Source organism: Diadema antillarum, unplaced genomic scaffold, assembly GCF_040938485.1.
Source record: "Diadema antillarum isolate AM-2024a unplaced genomic scaffold, OU_Dant_1.0 seq00002145_RagTag, whole genome shotgun sequence".
In the NCBI taxonomy this organism is placed as follows: domain Eukaryota; kingdom Metazoa; phylum Echinodermata; class Echinoidea; order Diadematoida; family Diadematidae; genus Diadema; species Diadema antillarum.
The window spans coordinates 39550-61477 of record NW_027272784.1 but is presented as its reverse complement, the minus strand read 5'-3'; the positions used below and the strand labels follow the sequence as shown (position 1 = coordinate 61477).

The window sequence follows — 21928 nt, the reverse complement described above, 5'->3', positions numbered from 1 at the left end:
TTCTATAATTCACATACGATAACATCAAGTTTTAATAAACTGTTATTAATGCAGAATCAGTAAGACGATATTTTAAACTATTCATTTCACCTATATTAGGCGAAATAATTTTTGTAGTTTTTGTAGATTAATGGTACATTAGTAATCTGACCGATGCATAGTAAATGTGCACAGATAACTCAATACCGAAAAATATGAAATTCATTCATGAAGTTTTGCAATCATTGCTTTGCACGGGTATACAGATATATAATAATAGTTGTGTTCTTAGAGTGAGGAACTAGATTGTCATTTTAGATTGTTAGGATATACGGACTCTCATTCATTTATCATAAACTGCTTATACTAGTACTTCCAAATCCGAGTATGTTACATCTATGTATACCTCTCTCTCTCTCTCTCTGTATATATATATATATATATATATATATATATACATATGTGTGTGTGTGTGTGTATATATATACATTTATGTATTATATATATATATATATATATATATATATATATATATATATATATGTGTGTGTGTGTGTGTGTGTGTGTGTGTGTGTGTGTGTGTGTGTGTATGTGTGTGTGTGTGTGTGTGTGTGTGTGTGTGTGTGTGTGTGTATGTTGTCCGCGTGTTGGTTCCGAAATAGAAGATTATGAAAAAGTAATGCATTTTCAATTCCAACAGTGATTATCAATACCAAATTTTCGATGCAGGCTTGCGTTTTCTTCAGGGTTTACAAGACTTGTAATTTTCCAGATGTATTTGATTTGGTGGCCAACATAAATAAAGCCATGTCCGGGATATCTGTGCTTTAACGTCGAAACAAAACAAGGCTATTTCAAAACATGTATCTGAGGTTTATCAGTATTGTCTGGAAACTAAGTAATATAATATTTCCCTCTGGGTGGATCCGAGTTCAAGGTAAAAACGTATGAGTGTGTTCCTCACTGCCGCCATTGTGTACGTCTTATTACTCTGTACTTGTATGACTAAGATCATTGTGTCATACACGCGTATGAGATAATCCATAACGGCGACATTTTTTCCCACGTTCCCAATGAGTCTTCGTACGAAGATTCGAAACAACGCAATATACATATTCGAATCAACGAGCTTTTTTTTTTTTCATTTTTGGAGTACCGAATATAATACATACGTATACAAATTTTGTGTGTTTCAGAAAAACGAACTTCCGGAATAACGAATCTATACCTTTTCTATACCTTTTCCTTAAACCCATTCCTTGCCAGGTTTTTTTCTTTCTTTCTTTCTTTCTTTCTTTCTTTCTCTCTTTCTCTCTCTCTCGCTCTCTCTCTCTCTCTCGATCTCTGTCTTGTTATTCGATCTTATTTATATTTCACTCTCTCAAATGAAATCATTTTCTACATTCTGTTATGAAATTTAGTGACAGACTTTTATTCACTTGAGATACAGGCCTTTCCATAAGAAATATGTTGCCCTGTTGCCAATTTGACGAAGTATCAGTGATAAACTTATTAGACTATGAATAATTCTGGTCCTTAAAAGGTTAAAAATGTAGCAAACTGCCCCCAGAAAAGCAAACAAACAAACAAACAACAACCTTGAAGTAGAGGAGAACAAGACGGAAGTGTTGGATATCGATTCTGTGTCTGCCTGAATTATAAAGTTGCAACATGCCCACTTTACCTTGGGACTTTTAATGCGATCATATAGGACTTATGCATGGTTGTATATCATACTTTAATCACAATGTTACATTTGCAGTGAGGTGTGTTAAAGTATGGTGAACGAGACATTAAAATCAAGAAAATCATATAAAAGAACGTGTCAAAGCAGAGGGAAATGTCTCATAAAGCAGATTTTTAATATGACTTATTAAAAGATATTCGCGCCACTGAGAAATCGCGAGTTAAAACTGACTGATTTACTTCACCAATATTCGCTCCGTAACAGTCGTCTTTATCGAGCCCTAAAATATGACGTCACGAAATGAAAAAAAAAAACCTTTACGAGTGCAGCGGGACGCGTTTTTTTTTAAGACGGCACAGATTGGGGCATGGCGCGTGTTAAACCTACGGGAAAAACGTTGGGTATGGGTTTTTGGTTAGGGTTAGGGTTAGGGTTGGGGTTAGGGTTGGGGTTAGGGTTAGGTTAGGGTTAGGGTTAGATTTTGATGGTTAGGGTTAGGATTAGGATTAGGGTTAGGTTTAGGGATAGGGTCCCCAATAGATTTTTAGGGTCCCCAATCTGCGCCGTCTAAAGAAAAAACACGCCATGCAGCGGGACATCGAGGCTGCCATTCATAAAGCACGTATTTCTTGGTGAGCGGATGCAATATATGGCCTGTCTTAAGTCGCCTCTGCTTTCTCGGCTGAGACATTATAACGTCCAATTTTCACCTTATATTGTACGGAAAGACTTTGAGTTTGACATCGAGAGTGAATTGAGTGATTGCAGTGACAATGACACTGATAGTGACAGTGGCGAAGTCGGAGTGGTAGAAGAAGCGAGGGAGAGGCGACGGATATGGAAGGCCGCTGCGGACACAACTCTTTTGGGGCATATTTGGAAACGGGTACACTGCCTCTCCATACACGTATGCCCAAAACGAACCACATCCGCAATGGCCCTTCATAGACGGAGCCCACTGTGGGGATGGAGTGGTAGCACAACGCACATTGGTTTTTTCGTGACATTAAAATTTTGGTCACCAAAATTTCGCCGTCATATCGGGTTCTGGTGGTCTAAAAAGGGTCTCAAAGCACCACCTCTCCATCGTTCTGGAGACGTTTTTACCTTCTGAAAGTTAATTATTCATATTACTTGAGACTTTAGCTTTCCAGAAATGTATAAATCACTTTGTTTATGAATATCGTCCTTTTTTTTCTCGTTCATCATACTTACACGTTTTGCTCGAAAATCCCAACATGACATGTACATAATCATGATTGCATTCATCAAAATCCCAATTGCTCAACAACAGCAAATATATGATGTCGATTGCATACATTATTAAGAAGTTGAAGGGAGGCAGACCTGAGGATTTTCATTGTATGATGATTAAGAAGAGTAAAAAATACAACCTTTCACCAATTTATACACGTGGAAAGCAAACACTGTCTCTGTACGTGATTAAAAAAAAAAAAAACAATTCCTGCAAGCGGAGGTGTAAGAACCTGCAAAAAGGTGCAACGTCATTGATGCTCAACTCACTAAGTTGACCGCCGTGCCTCAGAAAACCAATTTAAGTGTTCAAAATGATCATATCTGATTTCGTCATAAAATGTGAAAATATGTGGTTTTATATACTACCTTGTACAGACATACCGGCAGAGGTTTCCGCATTTGTTTCTTTTCCACAGCTGTCATAGATAGTGTTTTGAAAGTCTAGCATATTGAGTAAGAACAGAACGTTTCTAAGTTTTGTCGTAGTTATGGAATATTGTATCATAATAAATATTTTATATAAGGTCATGACATTGACCTTATGAAAATATTGTCATGTGGCTGCGAGACTGAGTGCCAAACCGTGAGTTTAGTATAATGTATATGGCATGCTACTTAACGACATATTCAGTATTAGTGCCCAGCCATGCGTTGCTCAGCAACTTTGGGTATTAAGATTATGACAAACATATTCCAAGGTCCAAAAGGTTGTCGATAGTGGTTTATGGATGCAGCGGCATTTTCATCGGGACATTGGACGCGAAATATAAATGATTAACTTGGGACAGGCGGGCTGCTCCATATTCTGTTGTTTTTATTCTTTTCTTTTCTTTTTTTGTGTGTGTGTGTGTCACGCACAAAGCAGACTATTGGTACCTAAGCGAGCAATATTTGGTCATGTATATTGCATTTGTTTTGCTAGATTATTAGTATATATATATATATATATATATATATATATATATATATATATATATCTTTAAAAAAACTTTATTTCGATGCCAAGCAGTCTATAATTTGCAGAAAGTGTGGCACTCACTGGCAAGCAGGTTTTACTCACTGTAACTTGCAAGTATAAGCGAAATGGTATGAAAATTGAAAAAAAAGCCATTATTGCTGGAGGCCAATCAGTATAGACAAACAGACGTTGAATTACGTTCATGAGGAGTACGTAAATCCAAAAGTCTAAAAGGTTATCGCGGTAAGCAGGTACAATCACAGGGAGCGGCACGTAAGTGATTAGATATTTATAGTGATGTGCGCATACTGAAAAAAAAAAATTATCAACTCTGTTCTAAATCATTACCCCCCCCCCCCCCCCCATCTCGGGTTGATAGCGTATCATAGCGAAACATCTCCTCCTATACCACATCAGTTCTTGCTGAGGTCTGAACAGTTAGTCCACTGCCAGTTCTGGAGAGTACTGAAAGAAGCTAACATCAAAATGGCGAGGATTTTCAGAGCCTTTCTAGTCTTGATCGTCGTAGGAGCAGTGCAGGCCGAACTAGGTGAGCTCGATACTCTTGTTGGTGTAATTGTAGGCTTCCAAACTTATCGGGCATTTTCTTGCATTTCGCGAGCAGGACAGGCTTTCGCAACCATATGCGAGAGTGACTTTTAGATGAAGTGGATATGGTACATGTACTATTAAACAGACAAGCATCATATACGAGGAAAATCATCAGGAGACTCTCTCACTCGGGGACGTTTCTTTCATTTATCTCTAATTATTATTATTCTATGTGCAGAGAGTAGAGTATTTTATATTTGTTACATAACAATCACCAAAAAAAAAATAAAGAATGTGGAGATAGATGGTAAAAATATACAATGCTCGACAATTTTTTTTGGAAATATTTTTGTTAATTTCAGTTTTTATTTTGAGCGTATATTATGTTATGAAAACACCCGATGAGTTCATTTTGTGCCTCTGTGTTTAAGTTTAAAAAACAAAAATGGTTTTTATGATATCTGAAATGAAGTATTAACACAAATATATATTTTTTATTTGTTATGGAAATATCCTGTGATCCCTCACAGTATATCGGAAAAAACATAGTTGATTCATAATGATGTATATGTGTATATGGATTTCTTTTTTTTCTTTTTTTGTATGTTAATGTGCAATAGTTGTTTGATTGTGCACATCAAGCATGTCAAGGCATCACTGAAAGGAAGCAGATTTTAGCTGTGTGCATGGGGATGGGGGGGGGGGAGTATATAATATGTGCAATATGTGTTACAATTTATGGATTATGATGTTGGGATGGATTGTATAAAGTAAAGCGTTTTAGAACTTGTGGTTATATATACCTCTTGCAGCAACTGACTCTTCCATAGTTTTCTGTGTATGTACTAGTAAACAAATATATTTATTTTTCCCCTCTTTGCACGTTCAACACATTACGCTATTCAGTCTCTGTCGTGATGTATGTTTTAATAGTTCCCTGAATCTTTTGAGTATTCATTTGATGTTTCATATGTAATGTAATTTGTTATTTATCTGTTGTCAATATGTGTTATGAATGTGTGACAAAATCAAATTTCCATGTCATGTTTTTATACATAATTTGGACAATAAAGAAATGAAATGAAATGAAATGATATAGCTTCGACCCGGGAACACCATTTCTATATTTAAAAGATATTATGTTTTGGTGCCCGATAGAATCACAAATATGAATCGAGTAAGTACATTATTTTTGTATGTGCGATTGTGTGTTCTTTTCGTCCTGAAGGAGAAAATACAATGCTTTCCCCGCAGAATAGCATTGATTATATCTAAGCAAGATACCATATAAGACGGTGTAAAAGTCGTCATCACTGCCAAACTCTGCCTATTTTGCACTCAAATTTGGCAAGCGCTTTTATTTTTTCCAACGGTCAAATTCGTGAATCTATCTAATAATAAGATATGAATGGCCAGAGTCATAGAAAACAATGTTGTCCTTAGCTGAATGCAATGTTTAATACGTTAAAGGGATCGTATAGTTTTTTAATTTCAGGTTTTTATCATTTTTTGGTGAGATAGTGAGAAACCTCTTATGAAATATGAAAGAGCATGTAATTCCAAGAGGGATTCAATGTTTATTTGATGAAAATTGGTTTTGAAATGGCCGAGATATCCAAAACAGAGCGATCCTACATAAGTGTGGGACCCACATTTTATTACGATCATTTTGTTTTACTTTGTTTTTTTATGTTTCAGCTATTCCAAATCCGATTTTTATCAAATAAACTTTGAATTCCTCTTAAAATGGTATGATATGTACTATTTCATGAGTGTTTTCATGGTGTCTCGCAAAAAAGTAAAAGCCCAATTTTCATCTCCACCAATACTGTACCATCCCTTTAAACTTAATTAACATAGTCGCAGTTTACATGGTATTTGAAGAATTTTAGTTTCTAGGTTTACTAGTATATTTTGAATAAAATGGTCGCTAAACGTAGAGATCCTTGTTACGCAAAATCATAATCACTAATGATAATCACAAAGAAAAGATCAATGATCAATGATGATTTTGATGGTTATGAACTGATTATAACAGCAATGGATAAAGTCGATGATGATTAACATCGTAATCATTATCACAGACGGAATATGGAAATTAAAATTGCCGCTAATCGTAAAGATCCTCCGTACACATAATCATCATTTCTAGTACACATAAACTAATAATAATCACCACGAAAAAAATCAGAATCAATGATATGGCTACGTAATGGTTACGATTACGATAAATAAAAAAATCCTACTTTTGACCCGTAATAGTTCAAAAACTATATATTTGATTACACTGACATTGATTTGAGCAATAGCTGAGTAGTTTACAATTTGATAGGAGGTAATTTGTAAATGAAAGAAAATCAGTTTCATTTAATCATGATTAGCTTTTTTTAAGTAAGGGTTCAAAATTTGCTCTATTTTCAACCCTCTGTACAAGACTTTAAATTTGCACAGGGGTTCATTGGCGTGCATAGGAGTGTGGTTTACACCCGTGACAATGGTCCTGAGCAGTGGTCATAGGGTTTGAATACTCTATTACAATTTCATAAGAAATTCCAGTGACAAAACTAGTCTTTATTCATCCTGAAATGTAGTGTATGCAAGCACATGAAAACATATGCTTACTTTTTCATGTGCATGCATCTTACCCTTTACCATGAATTCAGACAAGTATTGCCCAGAGCAATCCATCATGAGTTATTGATATTAGACAAGTGGGAATTCATATGCCATGGAGCAAGAGACCAGAAGCCTAGTCAGCAGAGCTCTGAAAAGTGGTGTTCATGTCTATTGTTTAGAGTCAATGTAATACAAAGCACACATTCGCATACATATGATGATATGATGACAGTTTAATGTTATTTTGTGCAGAGGGTTCGAATTTGACCGAAATCTGGTACTTACTTAAAATTGATCATAGATTTAATAGGCATTCATTTTCAAATTACCTCTGATTCATATGCCTTCATATTCAAACCACCCCTGATTTATATGCTTTTATATTCAAATCACCCCAACTACATTGTACACTATAGGCAGCTACTGCTCATAATATTGTCAGTGTTATCTGATATATAGTTTTCGAACTATTAGGTATCAAAAGTGGGAAATGTATTTCAATCAATTATGATAATATCTTCGCAAATGTTAGCAAAGACAGGTTATGGACACTGTAATAAGGGGGTTCATGGTTGTGATTTGCACATGTGCAAAACAAAGGTCAAGTGAGAATGTCTGTGTATTTGCCACCGACTTTAAAACGAAAAGAATCCTCGGGCAACCAAGAGAATCTGAATTATGTCAGTACAATGTATGTGTTTAACATTAATTTAGAACATTCAGGTGTAAGCCACTCATCTACACTGTTTCGCAAAATCTCTCCATGCATTTTATCAGCTTTGATTTAAAACAAGATGCCATGCTTCAACAAGGAATTCTTGATCACAACACATGTCCATGTTATTTGAAATTCTGTGGTGTAGGGGTCAAATGAGACATGCGCTAACCATGAACTCCCTTTTCGTGATGAATGCTGTAATATTTTCGTCATCGTGTCACCGATGATTATGTTATATACTTTATATGACAGAGGGCAGTATTCGTCTAGTGGACGGTAGTAAGGCCAACGAAGGAAGGGTCGAGATTTTTCACAATTCCGTGTGGGGCACGGTCTGCGACGACGCATGGGGTATAAGTGACGCGCGGGTGGTTTGTCGGCAGCTAGGCTATGAAGAGGCCGAAGCAGCCACCACTTATGCGCATTTCGGCGGCGGAGAAAACGACCAGCCCATCTTCATGGACGAAGTGGGCTGTAGCGGTAGCGAAGTAGAGCTGGTCGACTGCGATTTCGAGGGGTGGGGCGATCATAACTGCTATCATTCTGAAGATGCGGGAGTGAGGTGTTCAGATCCTGGTGAGTACTCTGCAAATTGGTTTGAGCTCATTTCTGTTCTTTACTTTCATTTCAATTAAATATGATTTTATGTATTGCACGAACACACGCACACACACACATACACACACGCACACACACACACACACACACACACACACACACACACACACATATATATATATATATATATATATATATATATATATAGTGTAACGAAATTCGGTGGAACCGATTCGATTTAACCGTTTCGATTATAATTTGTTATGATCGATTGTGCCTATAGCATAGAAAGGGGGCACGATTGGAACGTTTGGCAAATGCTGTAATGTGGTAGTGCATTATTATGAGTTTTGATATTTATTATTAGATATGTGGTTACTTGTTTGTCATGGGCAAGTTTGGATTATTTCAATACCAACTCCGGTTTAGACCGATGATACATGCCGAATTATAGTAACCATGTACAAGAGATACTGTTAAAACATATAGTCATTGTACGAATTTTGTAATCACGCCAACATTGTAAATAATTTGAACGACTAGTGCGGGTATTTTCCACGATGGTCACGGCCGTGCGGGATTGCCTCCTCATTCCGCGATAGGAGGAGAGGCATATAAAGTGGCCGTTGTGTGACATAGTCCGCAACAAGTAGCCCGTGTATGATACACTTCCAATGTGTTGTTATTATTTGCTTCTATATGTAATGAACTGTACATCTGTTCCTGTAATGCTGACTTCACTGTGTCTTCTTGAGTGTTCTACCACGATACAACAGCTTGGAGAGTAGTGGTACATGTTCCTGAGAAGACCAACTAGCAAGTCATTGGATTTCGGGTATATTGGTAATGTGACTTGTCGCATAGTCCGTGCCCAATCCAAGTTCCAGTCGTCGTCATTGGATTTCGGGTATAATGGTAATGTGACTTGTCGCATAGTCCATGCCCAATCCAAGTTCCAGTCGTCGCCTGAGGAAGTTGGTAACGGTGCGATACCAGCACTTTACCCCGTGCCATCAACGATACCTGTGCCACCATATGGCTGTGAAAGGTGTTCCACGTTAGCGTGACTGAGTTGGTAACAAAAGTTGGTAGCAGAGTTGGTAACAGGTGTTCCACGTTAGCGTGACTGAATTGGTAGCAGAACTTGGTAGCAAGAGTTGGTAACAACACTTGGTAGCAGAACTTGGTAGCAAGAGTTGGTAGTAAAAGTTGATAACAAATAAGTGTACCAACTTAACATCCTCTACAAGTGACGTTTGGGAGTGACATACTTTAAGTGATGCTGAACTTGGTATGTGTGCCGCTTGTGTTAGTGAGCTGCTTCTGACACAACATAATACATGGTAGCTGTGTACAGACTAGTAGTTTTAATGATTTAAAGGGATCGTTGTAAACTGCAACAAAACGAACCCCGCCTACTCGGCCATCCTGACACGGCTCGCGGAGACATTTGTACAGACAGTCAAATACACTCACTTAATTCACGACGAGAAGGCGAGTTCGTCACAATAGATAGATATTTTATTTATCTATTTATTTATTGCAATTCTTTATCCAGAGTAGCCTGATCAGCATGAGATATATAAACAGGATAAAATATTACATTTCAAAACAGTATAAAGTAATCACACACATCAAGTATATAAATAAAATAATATCATACAATCATACAGATTTGAATAGACTAACTGCCGGTCTTCCTCAGGGCTCTGTTTTCGTAAAAATCCATGAAACATGAACAACAACATCCACAACGGTAACAACACCAACAATAAGAAAACAATTTGTTTAAAAATAGATAATTGTGGCAGATCAGCACGGGACACGTAATACAGTCAAATATAAAAATGAAGTGAACGCACATGTACAAACACCTGGAAATACGATAAAACAAAATAACATCTAGAAAAAGGAAAGGAAATGATTCAGTATTTCCTATTAGGCGGCTGCAACTCATCCCGCTGTTCTACCGCGAGGTAATGTGTGTTATAAACAGGGGTCCCATTGATTATCAGTACAAGGTTTTTAATTGCCCTCAACACACTTTAAAATCAGTTCATTCAATCATGCAACATCTGCTCCTCACAGGGATAAAATATTTGCTTCCTTTCAATATTGTGGCCGAAGCGCATGTACGTTATAGAAAAGATGGGAGAAGAGAGGTGATGAGATGCTCCAAGAATGGGTGCTCAACAATTGATCGGGGACAGGGATTAAGCACCCCTTTTATGTGTGTTTAAGGTGGTATTTAAATGATGCTATGCTATTTGTGAAGCGGGCAGGTTCGGGGAGTCTATTCCAATTTTCTGAGCCTGCATAAACAAAAGATTTTTGATAAAAGGCTATACGACATTTTGGGAGTCTTAGAAGGAGTTTATCTGTACTACGGGTTACTCTTGACGACACATCGTCGACAAATGAGAATTTCTCATACAGTATAGCAGGAGATAGTTTCTATACACATTTGTACATCAAACAGCAGGAGGACCTATGAAAAATTTGATGTAACTGGGGCCAATTCAGTTTTCTGAAGACCTCCTCAGAGCGGGTTTCCCATGAACAATTCGCTATCATGTATGCTGCTCTCTTATGCAGCCTGTTTAAAATACCATAGTTAGATTCTGATCTGCCAGACCATACATTGCAGCAATATAATATGTGGGGTATTATGTAACCCCAGTATAATTTCATCAATTGAGAATCATTAAGGCAGTGTTTGATTCTCCCGATAAGCCCTAATTTTTGTTTCATTGTTGCTGCTACAAACTCAATATGTTTCTTAAAATCTAAATAATGATCAATTATTACACCGAGACATTTTACTTCATTCAGGCATTCCAATACATGCCCATTCATATCAATTGATAGATATTGATCAGGGATAGAATTCAATCTTTGTCTGACCCAAGTAACATTACTTTCGTTTTCTTTAAATTCAAAATTAGCCTGTTTCTTCTTATCCATACTTGGGTTTCATTTAATGCCTGGGTGAGTTTACTCTCTACTTCTTCTTTAGATTTTCCTGGTACTGACACGGTTGTGTCAGTACAGATATATAATGTGAGAGATAGTTCCCTGGGTCCCGAACGTGCGCGGTGCCGCATTGTTGGTTGCATATATTATATTGAAAGAAATTGGACTGAGGCGGGACGTTGCTCTCGATCTTAGTCTCCCTTTTATTTGTCAAGATTTCGGCCCGTCATTAGGCCTTCGTCAGAACCTACCAACAGAGTAATTATTATATGAATAACCTGATGTGCCATATAATACATAATGCAATTTCATATTTAACCAATCTTCTATATCATTTCCTTTATATACACAAATCAATCATTCAATTCAATACAAATATCCAATCTAACCTCAAATCATCATCAGAATAACATCATATGTCCAAAAAATATATAAATAGATTCTTATATCATAATGCTGCCATATAATAATCATATTGTCTTATAATTCTTAGCGTGACGATCACAAACAGAATCATATACATATATATCATATTCATATGTCTCTTTGCATTGCTAATATGAACATACATCCACAGACGCACACACACACCCAAATACATACGCACATATACATATTCACATACACACACACACGCATACACAACTCCGGTTGATATAATACTATCTAAATCAACATAATATCCTATATATTTCTTATATTACCGAAATATAATAACCTTAACCCTGCTAAAAATATATCAACTCTTAGATCAGATGTATAAACAACAACAGTTTCTATAAATTACCTGCGTGGGACTCGTATCGTTATCGTGCATCCCAGCACCGTGTGCTCATCTTCTGTTCAAAAAATACAATAATTAACATTCAATCATTCATAATACCTCTTATTTTGCAGATATAATCAAACATAATCATATTAAAACATCATAAGATCATATTCACAAATCCATCATACACTATTTTCCATATCATTTACATCCAATCAGATCAACTCGTGACGCTCAACGGTAATCATGAATCGTGTGATCATACAATAAATATCAACAGAATTTCACAATCATAATATTCAATCATAATATCTATTATGTTACATATAAATATACAGTCAGAAATAATCATATCAGAAATCGCAAATTCATGCATTTTCCCAAATTCATCATTATACACCATTATACATTTCATTCATATCAAATCACATAAACTTATTATACTCAACTTTATTCCTACATCTTGTGATCATACATTATATCAGTACATACAAATGAAATCTCAATAATCACGATATATCTAACCTGAAATCTATTAGGGTGTTTTACCTTTATGTTGGGCTATAGTTGGGATCCCGCGTTGGTTGCATACCGACGCCCCCGCACCCTCCGCGACGTACTAACATACTCTGGCGACCCCAAAAATGACCAGCTGAATGAGAACAACACAAACGGCTTTACCAAATGCGAAGCCAAACGGTGCATGCTTCACAACTTTGTTAAAGAAGGCAAAAAGTTCAAAAGCAATGTCACGAGGGAAGAATTCCCAATCACATCCAAAATACAATGCCAGTCAGACTGGCTCATTCATTTGATATCGTGTACGAAATGTAACAAACAATACGTGGGAAAGACAGAAACATCCTTGTACATCAGATTCAGCAACACTAAATCGGAATTACTGAACTACAATACACCCAACAAGCGAAAAACCCTTCCATACACAACACACTTTAACCAGCCCGACTACTCAGTTGACAATGTAAAGATCACAGGCATCGAAAGAATCAGAACAAAATCCAAGTAATCCTCCATAGAGAATCCTTCTGGATAAAGAAATTGAAAACACTGACCCCCGATGGCAGTAACGTTGACCAATGAAGCCTACATAGCTCTTATCCCGAACCCCCTCACTCTAACTTCAGACTCACAGTAAAACACCCATAGCAGAAAACTCGGCCATGACCATGCGAAGACATTATTTTTCACGCAGTCAAACATACATATATCGTGAACGATCAAAACATGGGAGACGGGTATGGCAATAAGACATGAATTAAGAGAGATAATTTTTTGATAAAGAAAATGATAGAAATTTCAGTTTTATTTTGCTTTTATTATTTACGGGGTCTTTTTAGCATTTGTCTAGTTCAAAAAATTCCCTAATACAGTAATGATTATCACAATAATTAACGAAAACGCATTGCAACGTGAACGACGAGAAATACGTGATGGAACATGACGAATCTTTGTTTAGTGCGTTGCAGGGATTGTTATTATGATACCGTCAATTTCTGGTATTCAGACACTGTATAATGAAAAGGGTTCTCTAGGAAAACCAGTAAAGGGGGTATCTCACTGAGCGGCGAACATTTGCGAACGTAGCGAATTTGGGATTTCGCCAGGGTTCGTAAAGGGTTGCAAAAGGGTTGCAAAAGTAATAGCAACATGGTTTTGTATATTCTGCCAGTATTTTACTCTTTTCTTTTTTCCCTCTTCATCCTGCTTTGATTGTGCACCATTTATGTTCTATATATTGTAAGTTGAGAAAGTCTTGTATTTACTTTGGGGCCTATTCCCAACAAGCCTTAAAGGCTTTAATTGGTCCCCCACAATGAATATGTCTATACTATGACTTGAAATGTAATGATTGTTGTTTTTAATGTGGAAATAAATGAAATGAAATGAAAGGTTCGTTAACAGTTGCAAGAGAGTTCGCAAACGGTTTTAATTTTCGCAAACAGTTTTTCTCGTCGCAAAGAACTTTAGAACTTGTTCAAAATTTCTTTGCGAACCTTTGCGAATTTGTATTTTCGCTAACAGTTGCAAATATTCGCAAAACACTCGTAAGAATTCGCAAACGGTCGTAATACGGTGTCGCTAACATTTTTATTTGATTCGCCACTGCTAGCGAATATGTAAACATATTATGGTCTCTACTAGTATATAAAAGCTCCTGAAACAGGCAAGGTTCCACTCTAAGAAAGTTCTTGAAGCTCTTGACACCTCCATCATATTGCTGCAAAAACTTTTCATATTGACCAAAGTCTGTCCTCAACAACCACTCTTTGACCCAAACAGTCTTTCTTTTCTTCTTCCTTTCTTGTTTTTCTTTATCTTCTTTCTCTTATGCTGCACGATAGCTGTAGCAGCAGCCTGACAAAGCAGCTCTTCAAGGATAGCAGCACGTTGAGGCTCTTCTTGGCAGAAATCTATTTCCATAATACTGGAAATCCATCTTGAACGGTTGTCACAATAGATTCTGAATTTAGTGGAAGGTTGTACGTTCGTTTTATGGGTCTGACTACACATGATCGTCTAGTACTTTTCTAGGTCCCAGAACATTCGCAAATTGTCGCAAAGGATTTGTAAACAGTTGCTAACATTTGCAAAATTGTCGCTAACATTTGCTAACAGTCGCTAATAGTCGCCACCTGTGTCTCGCAAACAATTTCGCAAGCATTCGCTGAAGTGTTGCTAATTGTCGCTAAACATCGCTAAAAGTCGCTAACTGTCGCTAATGGCAGAAGCGAACCTTGATTTTTCGCAAACATTCGTCAGAAAAGTTGGCAAATCTCAAATTCGCTACGTTCGCAAACGTTCGCCGCTCAGTGAGATACCAGCTTTACACTGAAAGAATGGATTTTAACGATTGACAAAGCATTCTATGCAAATTCCGCATGTGTCTTTTTCTTGTACAATTATGTGTGTGTGTGTGTGTGTGTGTGTGTGTGTGTGTCCGTGTATGTCATTGTCGACTTTGTATGTGTGAAGTGTATTCCTAAAAAGCCTTGGAGAGGAAGATGTTCAAATCGGGTTCGGCCGATTTCTATCTATCTGGCTGCTGTACTTTCTTATTTCTCCGCCTCCCTCTCTCTCATCCTCCCCCCTCCCTCTCATTCACCCGCTTTATCCGCATTACCTCAGAGGAGGGGCGAGTGCGTTTGGTAAACAGCAAGGGCAACCACCAGGGGCGGGTCGAGATCTTCCATGATGGCGTGTGGGGGGTCGTGTGCGACGACTTGTGGGATATTGAGGACGCCCAGGTTGCTTGCAGACAGCTAGGATACCAAGATGCCGTCAGCGCTAAGTCAAGTGCTTACTTCGGACCAGCGTCCGGGGCTACGCCCATTCTTCTCGATAACGTTCAGTGTACGGGAGACGAGGACAGACTGACCGACTGCAATAGCAACTCGTGGGGGTCCAACGACTGCAGCCACAGCGAAGACGCAGGAGTCATATGCACTCATGAAGGTAATAGAAAGTAAACGTTCAAAGGCTTGGTCATAACCCATTTTTTCCCATGCAACTTTAATACTGAGATCTGAGCGACTTTGACTTCTCGCGTATATCCCCACCTCACTAGACGGCGATTCCGCTATGATCATCAAAAAACGATAAAGCGCGGCAGATCGTGGCTTAATCGTTTTAAATCTTTTCCATCGTATCTTAAGCGGTTTAGAAGCGCGGAGGGTTGCCACCATCGCCATGGGTGACGTCCCTGGCTGTCAATCAGCTATGGAAGATTTGAACATGTCCAAAACTTCCGTAGCGAGGTCGCCGTTGTTTTAGAGCGTATCACAAGCGCCTCACGAACGCATAAAAAGTGCCACATTCGTAACTCTGACGGGGTAGCAACGCGTTAGGCGTAACTCAAACGCATCGAAAGCGGCCCCCATCGCCCGTGAAAATTACTAATTTTACAGTGCTGTGTAACTGGAACCAACAAAGCGCATACAATTCATCTTCCACGTACACTCAGTACCAATCTACTCTGTTTGTTGAATTGTTTGTTTGTCATATACCATTGCAAGTCAATGAAAATAAATTTAGTTGTAATCTTTTCAAAGATATGTTCTTAAAATTGTCTCATTGTAGGATACAATGTGTAGTTTGCTCGTAAGCCGGTTCTTTGATATTATCTATAATTATTATATCATTAAAACTCGAAATTTCAGACGAATTCAACGAAACTTTCACGATCAGTTACGAATCTCTAATCGTGGCATTAGTAATAGATCGTACGATAGTGGGAACCCCGCTTAAGCGTACGAACATTTGTTAGATTTGTTAAATCGTCACAAATCGCCATGGTCACCATCGTCGCCTTCCTAGTTAGATGGGGTCTTGGGCACCCATCTCACTATGAAGACGACCATGGCGATCATGGCGACCTGTGACGACTAAAAATTAACAAATCGTGGCGAGATCGCCGTCCGTCTCCACTTTTGGCCTCCGAGGCGATTACACTACGGTTTCTCTACGCTCAACCTGCGCTGTAGGCGATAGTGCAACGATAATGCTACGACGCTGTCACGTTTTTGCCGCTTTTCCAAGCCCAAGACGCGTTGCTTCAGCAATCAAAGCGATGGTATTGCGATATTCGTACGCTTGTCAAGACCTCGCTACAACAGTGATACAATCGGAGCGACAGTAATATGTTTACACCGGGCCCATGCTACGATCTCAAGCGATCAGGGTATGAAATGGGATTCATGATTGAATTTCTTCAGTCAGATGTCAGTGTCAAACCAACATTGATATGCAGAATATGGTTTCACCCCTACATCTTAGAATTCTAGAACACATCAGTTAGAACCTAATGTAATATTGCACAATTAGTTAAGTCATCCATTCAATTAAAAGGATAAAATGTATATATAATATTGAATAACCGGCTTACGAGAAAACTACTAATCTAATCATACAATGAGCCAATTTTATGAAGATATATTTGAAAAGATCACAACTTAACTTACTTTTATTGACTTGCAATAGTATACGACAAACAAGCAAATAGTAGATTCGCACTGAGTGTACGTGGAAAAAAAGGAATTTTTACGCTTTTCTCCATGTCCATCTCCCTGGTCTGGTGCATCACTTTTTTTCGTTCCTTGTCAATTCCTCTTACGTAGTGCTGTAAAAGTGGTAATTTTCATAGGCGATGGGAGCCGCTTTCGATGCGCTTGAGTTACACTTTACGCGTTGCTGCCAAGTCAGAGCTACGAATGTGGCGCTTTTAATGCGCTCGTGGGGCGCATTAAGATGGTACGTAAACTCCGAACGACCGAAGTTTGTGTAATGCTACCACTTAGACAAATTTTAGGGTATGTGTGTGCGTGTGTGTGTACGCATCATACACAAACATTGTCACCGCGAGCTGCGGTGATTGGAGGAGAGAGGCCAGAAGACGCTGCGGCGTGTGTGTGTGTGTGTGTGTGTGTGTGTACGTGTGTGTGTACGCATCATACACAAATATTGTCACCGCGAGTTGCGGTGATTGGAGGAGAGAGGCCAGAAGACGCGTGGCTCTTTTGGCCTCTCTTCATGCGCATGCGCACTGAGAGTGTGCGTCCATTCGGAAGCTCTCGGGGCTCGCTGGGACAGCCATTTTGGGTTAGGAGATGAGCACAGGGAGCTCTCTTGTAGCCTACCGTATTTTCGCTGACCCATTGAGCCAGCGCTATTCTCATTCGGGGGTCACTACATTTGATACAGAATGGGGGAGGCAGCGTGTTGCGTTCGTCTCCGTGCCGCACAAACCACTCGCCACGACTGAGTGTCTTTAACATACCCTCTAAAACCACGGCGACCTCGTTACGGAAGATTTGGACATGTTCAAAACTTCCATGGCGATGGTGGCGACGGTCTGCGCTTCTGAACCGCTCAAGATACGACGGAGAAGATTTAAAGCGATCAAGCCAAGTTCCGCCGCGCTTTGTCAATTTTTGATGATCATACGGAATCGTCGTCTAGTGAGATGGTGATATTAGAGAAGAGAGGAGAGAGAGAGATAAAAAAACCCTCGAAAACACGAAATATCATTGTACACATGTCTATGTTTATTCATATGTGTTATTCAAGATCAAGAAAAGTCCATAGAAGAATAATAATACACATCAAATACTGGGTAGCACTATCACTTCTTTTGGCCGTAACGTTTATCCAAATGCCCTATCGCGCTATCTGGGCCAATATTCTAGTGGACGTTATTTGCTCGGGTGAATTAAGTTTTTCAACATTTTCTCGAAATGCTTTTAAGCCAAAGTTAGCTCAGTTATGTCAGTGGCGGAATTATGAAATTCTCTGAAAATAAGATGTGATATGGCACTGAAATATCGACATATCTGTGACATACAGCCTCCGAAGGGGAGATTCGTGTGGAAGACGGCTCGAAGGCTTACAAAGGAAGAGTCGAAATCTACCATGGCTCTCAGTGGGGCACCATCTGCAACTATGGATGGGACAGCACAGAGGAGGAAGTCACTTGCCGCCAGCTCGGCTACCAGGGCGTCTCATATATCTACAACACCGTCCAAGATGGAGATGGGCCAATCCACCTGTCCTACCTAGGCTGCTTGGGGTCCGAGGAGGAGCTCACAGACTGCCCTAGCACTGGGTGGGGCAACGTTTACGATTGCACACACTACCAGGATGTCGATGTCGAGTGCGAGGAATACGTTGTTCCAGCTCCCGACTTATTCGGTACGTTTCTTAGAGTTCGCTTACCAATCACTTTTAGTGTGATATCACTTCATTAAATATCCGACTTCTTAAACATACGTCAGTTTGTCATATTTTTTTTTTTCTGGCGATCTACCTCCATAACCTCTGCATAAACAAACAATGCATAGAATAGTATCAGCATTAACTCTGTGCTTATGGTAACCGCGTATAATCAGCTTATTTCTTTAATTAGCCAGTTCGGAGATAGCTCATGTGCACATGGGTACAAATGACCTTTCATTTTTCTCAGTTGGTTAGGCACTTCATTCAATTCAAAGTGACATAATGCAGCATCTATTTCATTGTCTGTCCGTTTGTCAGGTTTTGGATGTACTGGCAGGCATCATTTATAAGGATTCCATGAATAATCATAGCATTACAGATGCTTATCTCAGTGAAATTAAAAACCAACCTGTTTCTCAGTACAAATGACCTTTTTCTGCTCATGCTCAAACTGGAACCCCGAACTGGCTTATTGTCAAAGAGTTGACAATGTGCAGACGTAGAGGGATTTAGGAAAGATGGCGAACAAGTAAGGGATATGAAAATACTTACGCACTACAGGTGCTTCATCAGCTTCGTTTACAATCGTTTTTTACATTTTCTGCTCGCATGCTCAATGACAACCATACTTGGGCAGAACGGTAACGTAATTTCGGCTTGAATACAGATAATCATGCTAGTTTAGCATTGAAAAAATGCTTCATGATATTTTCTGCATGTTACTGTTTTACTTGTAAAATGGAATTGTAGAACACACGTACCATGCATGCATGGGTTAGAAACAAAGTGTTACCGTTAAGATAAGCAACTACTGATCATTAGCTACTACACCCATTACAGTATACTCTACTGGTATATTGCTAATCGCTTAACGTCTGTTTTCCGTCGCTTTATATTACGTCTGATCAGCTAGCGAAGGAGACGTGCGTCTGGTTGGCGGTGTAACGTCGAGATCGGGTCGAGTTGAAATCTATCACAGATACCAATGGGGCACCGTTTGCGACGAGTCTTGGAGCTACAACGATGCGGAAGTCGTCTGCCGGCAGCTTGGGTATGAATCCGTCAGCTCTTATAAGGTGACAACTTCGCCAGGTTTCGGACCCATCCACTTGAGCGACCCTGGTTGCTATGGGTACGAGTCGCAGTTGTCATCCTGCGTGAGGGACTCCGAGTGGAATATCAACACGTGTGATCATAGTCAGGACGTTGGAGTGGAGTGCAGTTACTATGAAGGTAAGGAGCTTCGCCATCTAGTAAGTAGTCATTATTTGATCCAACTATACTAATGTAGCACAGGGCAACATTTTAATGAATAAAATTTTATAACAACAACGAAGCGGTTTAAACAATGATGTTGACAACTGTTCAGTAACAACTGATAACATCTTACTTCAAAAAGTACCCATTTGCTTTCCAAATGTAGCGAATTGTTAGATGAGGACGGTTCAAATCTACGTAAACGTGTGTAGAGTATATACCGTTTCGTATCCCAAGACTCGTTCTGAGTATTGACAATGAGAGTGATGAGCGGAAGTCCTTTGACAATGTGTAACGAAAATTTATTTCTCCTGTTTGTCACAAAAAAAGACAATGAGAAACTACAACTATGGTCTTTGTTCTTACACGTGGCCTGTGGAACACCATGATATCGATGGCAGGGTGTGAACATAATATTGATTGAAGTGTAACATTCGGGGAAAATATCAGTTAGAAGAATCATGTAAACACTGGAAAACCAACGGCCATAACATGGTTCTTACGGGGTTTTTTTTTTTTGGTTACTTGTTGTTTTTTAACTCGAGTTTTGGCTCTTTCCGTTTGCTTCTTATTTCGAGAAAGATTTTATTTATATTTCCAGTGGAAGAAAGTATGGAGGGATGGTTGATTGCTGTCATCGTGGTGAGCTCGCTCGTTGCCTTTAGTTTCATCCTGATCCTAATATCAGCTGTCTGCTCTTCGAAGAAAAGAAAAGTGAGGACAGGCCGCCAAACTGTTGCCGCCATTAGCGGAAATGTCAACACCACCACTTCCACTTCCACGTCAGCCACTCAACAGGGTGCAGGGGGCTACCCGACTCAGCCCACTGCTACCAACATGGCGCCACCACCCAGCTACACCGCCGTCGTCTACGCTACGGGCAGCAGTGGGGTTCAGGTTCCTCACATGACCCAGTATGCCCCCTATCCATCGGCAGTACAGCAGAATACCATGATGGCGCCACAGGCATCTGCCACTACCGTCCCTACCGTTGTTGACGCAAACTCGAAGGGGGCGGTGCCGATTCAGTAAATTTCTCGGATGGCAAATCACTGTCAAATGTGTCTCATGAGGAGCATTACCCACAATGACGTGTCGATTGCCCTGCTACAGACAAACTGATGAAACATGAACAATGAACTATGGACTATATAACGACACTCGGTTAACGGAGCTTCTTGTTTAGTCTTTTAACATACCGAACTCGTGTGGTTAATTGTTTATGAGGTGTAGTAATCAAGGAGTGAAAAACAAACAAACACCAAAGCTGGAAAATTTGACATTTTGTATTGACACGTTTGCCTTTTGGTGCAGTTTGATATAACACGTATATCATCTGTACAATTTTTTTACCCTTATTTAAGGGTATGTCGCAGGTATCATGGATGAGGTGAAGTAAACGAGAAAAAGAAAGAAAAAAGAAAGAGAGAGAAAGTGACAGCTAAAGAGATAGATATGCATAAATAGATAGGTAGATAGATAGATAGATACAGAGAGGGGGTGGGGAAAGATATGATGGAACCAGTAGGAGTTGTAGCGAGCGAATAGGCGGAGAGGTTGAAGCCACAATAGGCGGAGACAAGTTACGTTTCGGATTGCTGAAGAGGTCGTTTACAGACCTTATCATAGCAGCATATTGCGCGTCTTTCAGCAAACCAGCGTTCCGTTAATAGCAATAACCATTTTGCGTGGCATTAACATTCGCTGTATATACCTGTATGATATGATATACTGTATATACGTGGTTTATTAATCTTTACGTACAATATCACTAAGAAATCTACACTTCCCTTTTCAGCCGTAGACAGAAAAAAATCAACTTCTGGAATATCACAGGAATGACGATAAACTATCAGATAGGCTGTTGCCTAAAAA

The 21928-nt window shown here is 39.1% G+C and overlaps 1 protein-coding gene across 1 annotated transcript; it reads left to right on the top strand.

Annotated features, from left to right (window-relative positions):
- The first annotated feature begins 4367 nt into the window (after positions 1-4367).
- On the top strand, positions 4368-21085 carry LOC139714042 (scavenger receptor cysteine-rich domain superfamily protein-like). The gene is made up of 6 exons (XM_071625771.1): positions 4368-4431; positions 8020-8343; positions 15215-15541; positions 18428-18772; positions 19706-20029; positions 20655-21085. The coding sequence occupies exons 1-6, from the start codon at positions 4368-4370 to the stop codon at positions 21083-21085; spliced, it is 1815 nt and encodes a 604-aa protein (XP_071481872.1).
- Positions 21086-21928: the final 843 nt, after the last annotated feature.

What these genes read in the sequence shown, in the direction of transcription:
- LOC139714042 (XM_071625771.1), top strand. Translation starts at nt 4,368, where the DNA reads ATGGCGAGGATTTTCAGAGCCTTTCTAGTCTTGATCGTCGTAGGAGCA. An exon ending in AGTGAGGTGTTCAGATCCTG is followed by an intron (nt 8,344 to 15,214) that starts GTGAGTACTCTG and finishes GCATTACCTCAG; the next exon opens with AGGAGGGGCGAGTGCGTTTG. An exon ending in TCCAGCTCCCGACTTATTCG is followed by an intron (nt 18,773 to 19,705) that starts GTACGTTTCTTA and finishes ACGTCTGATCAG; the next exon opens with CTAGCGAAGGAGACGTGCGT.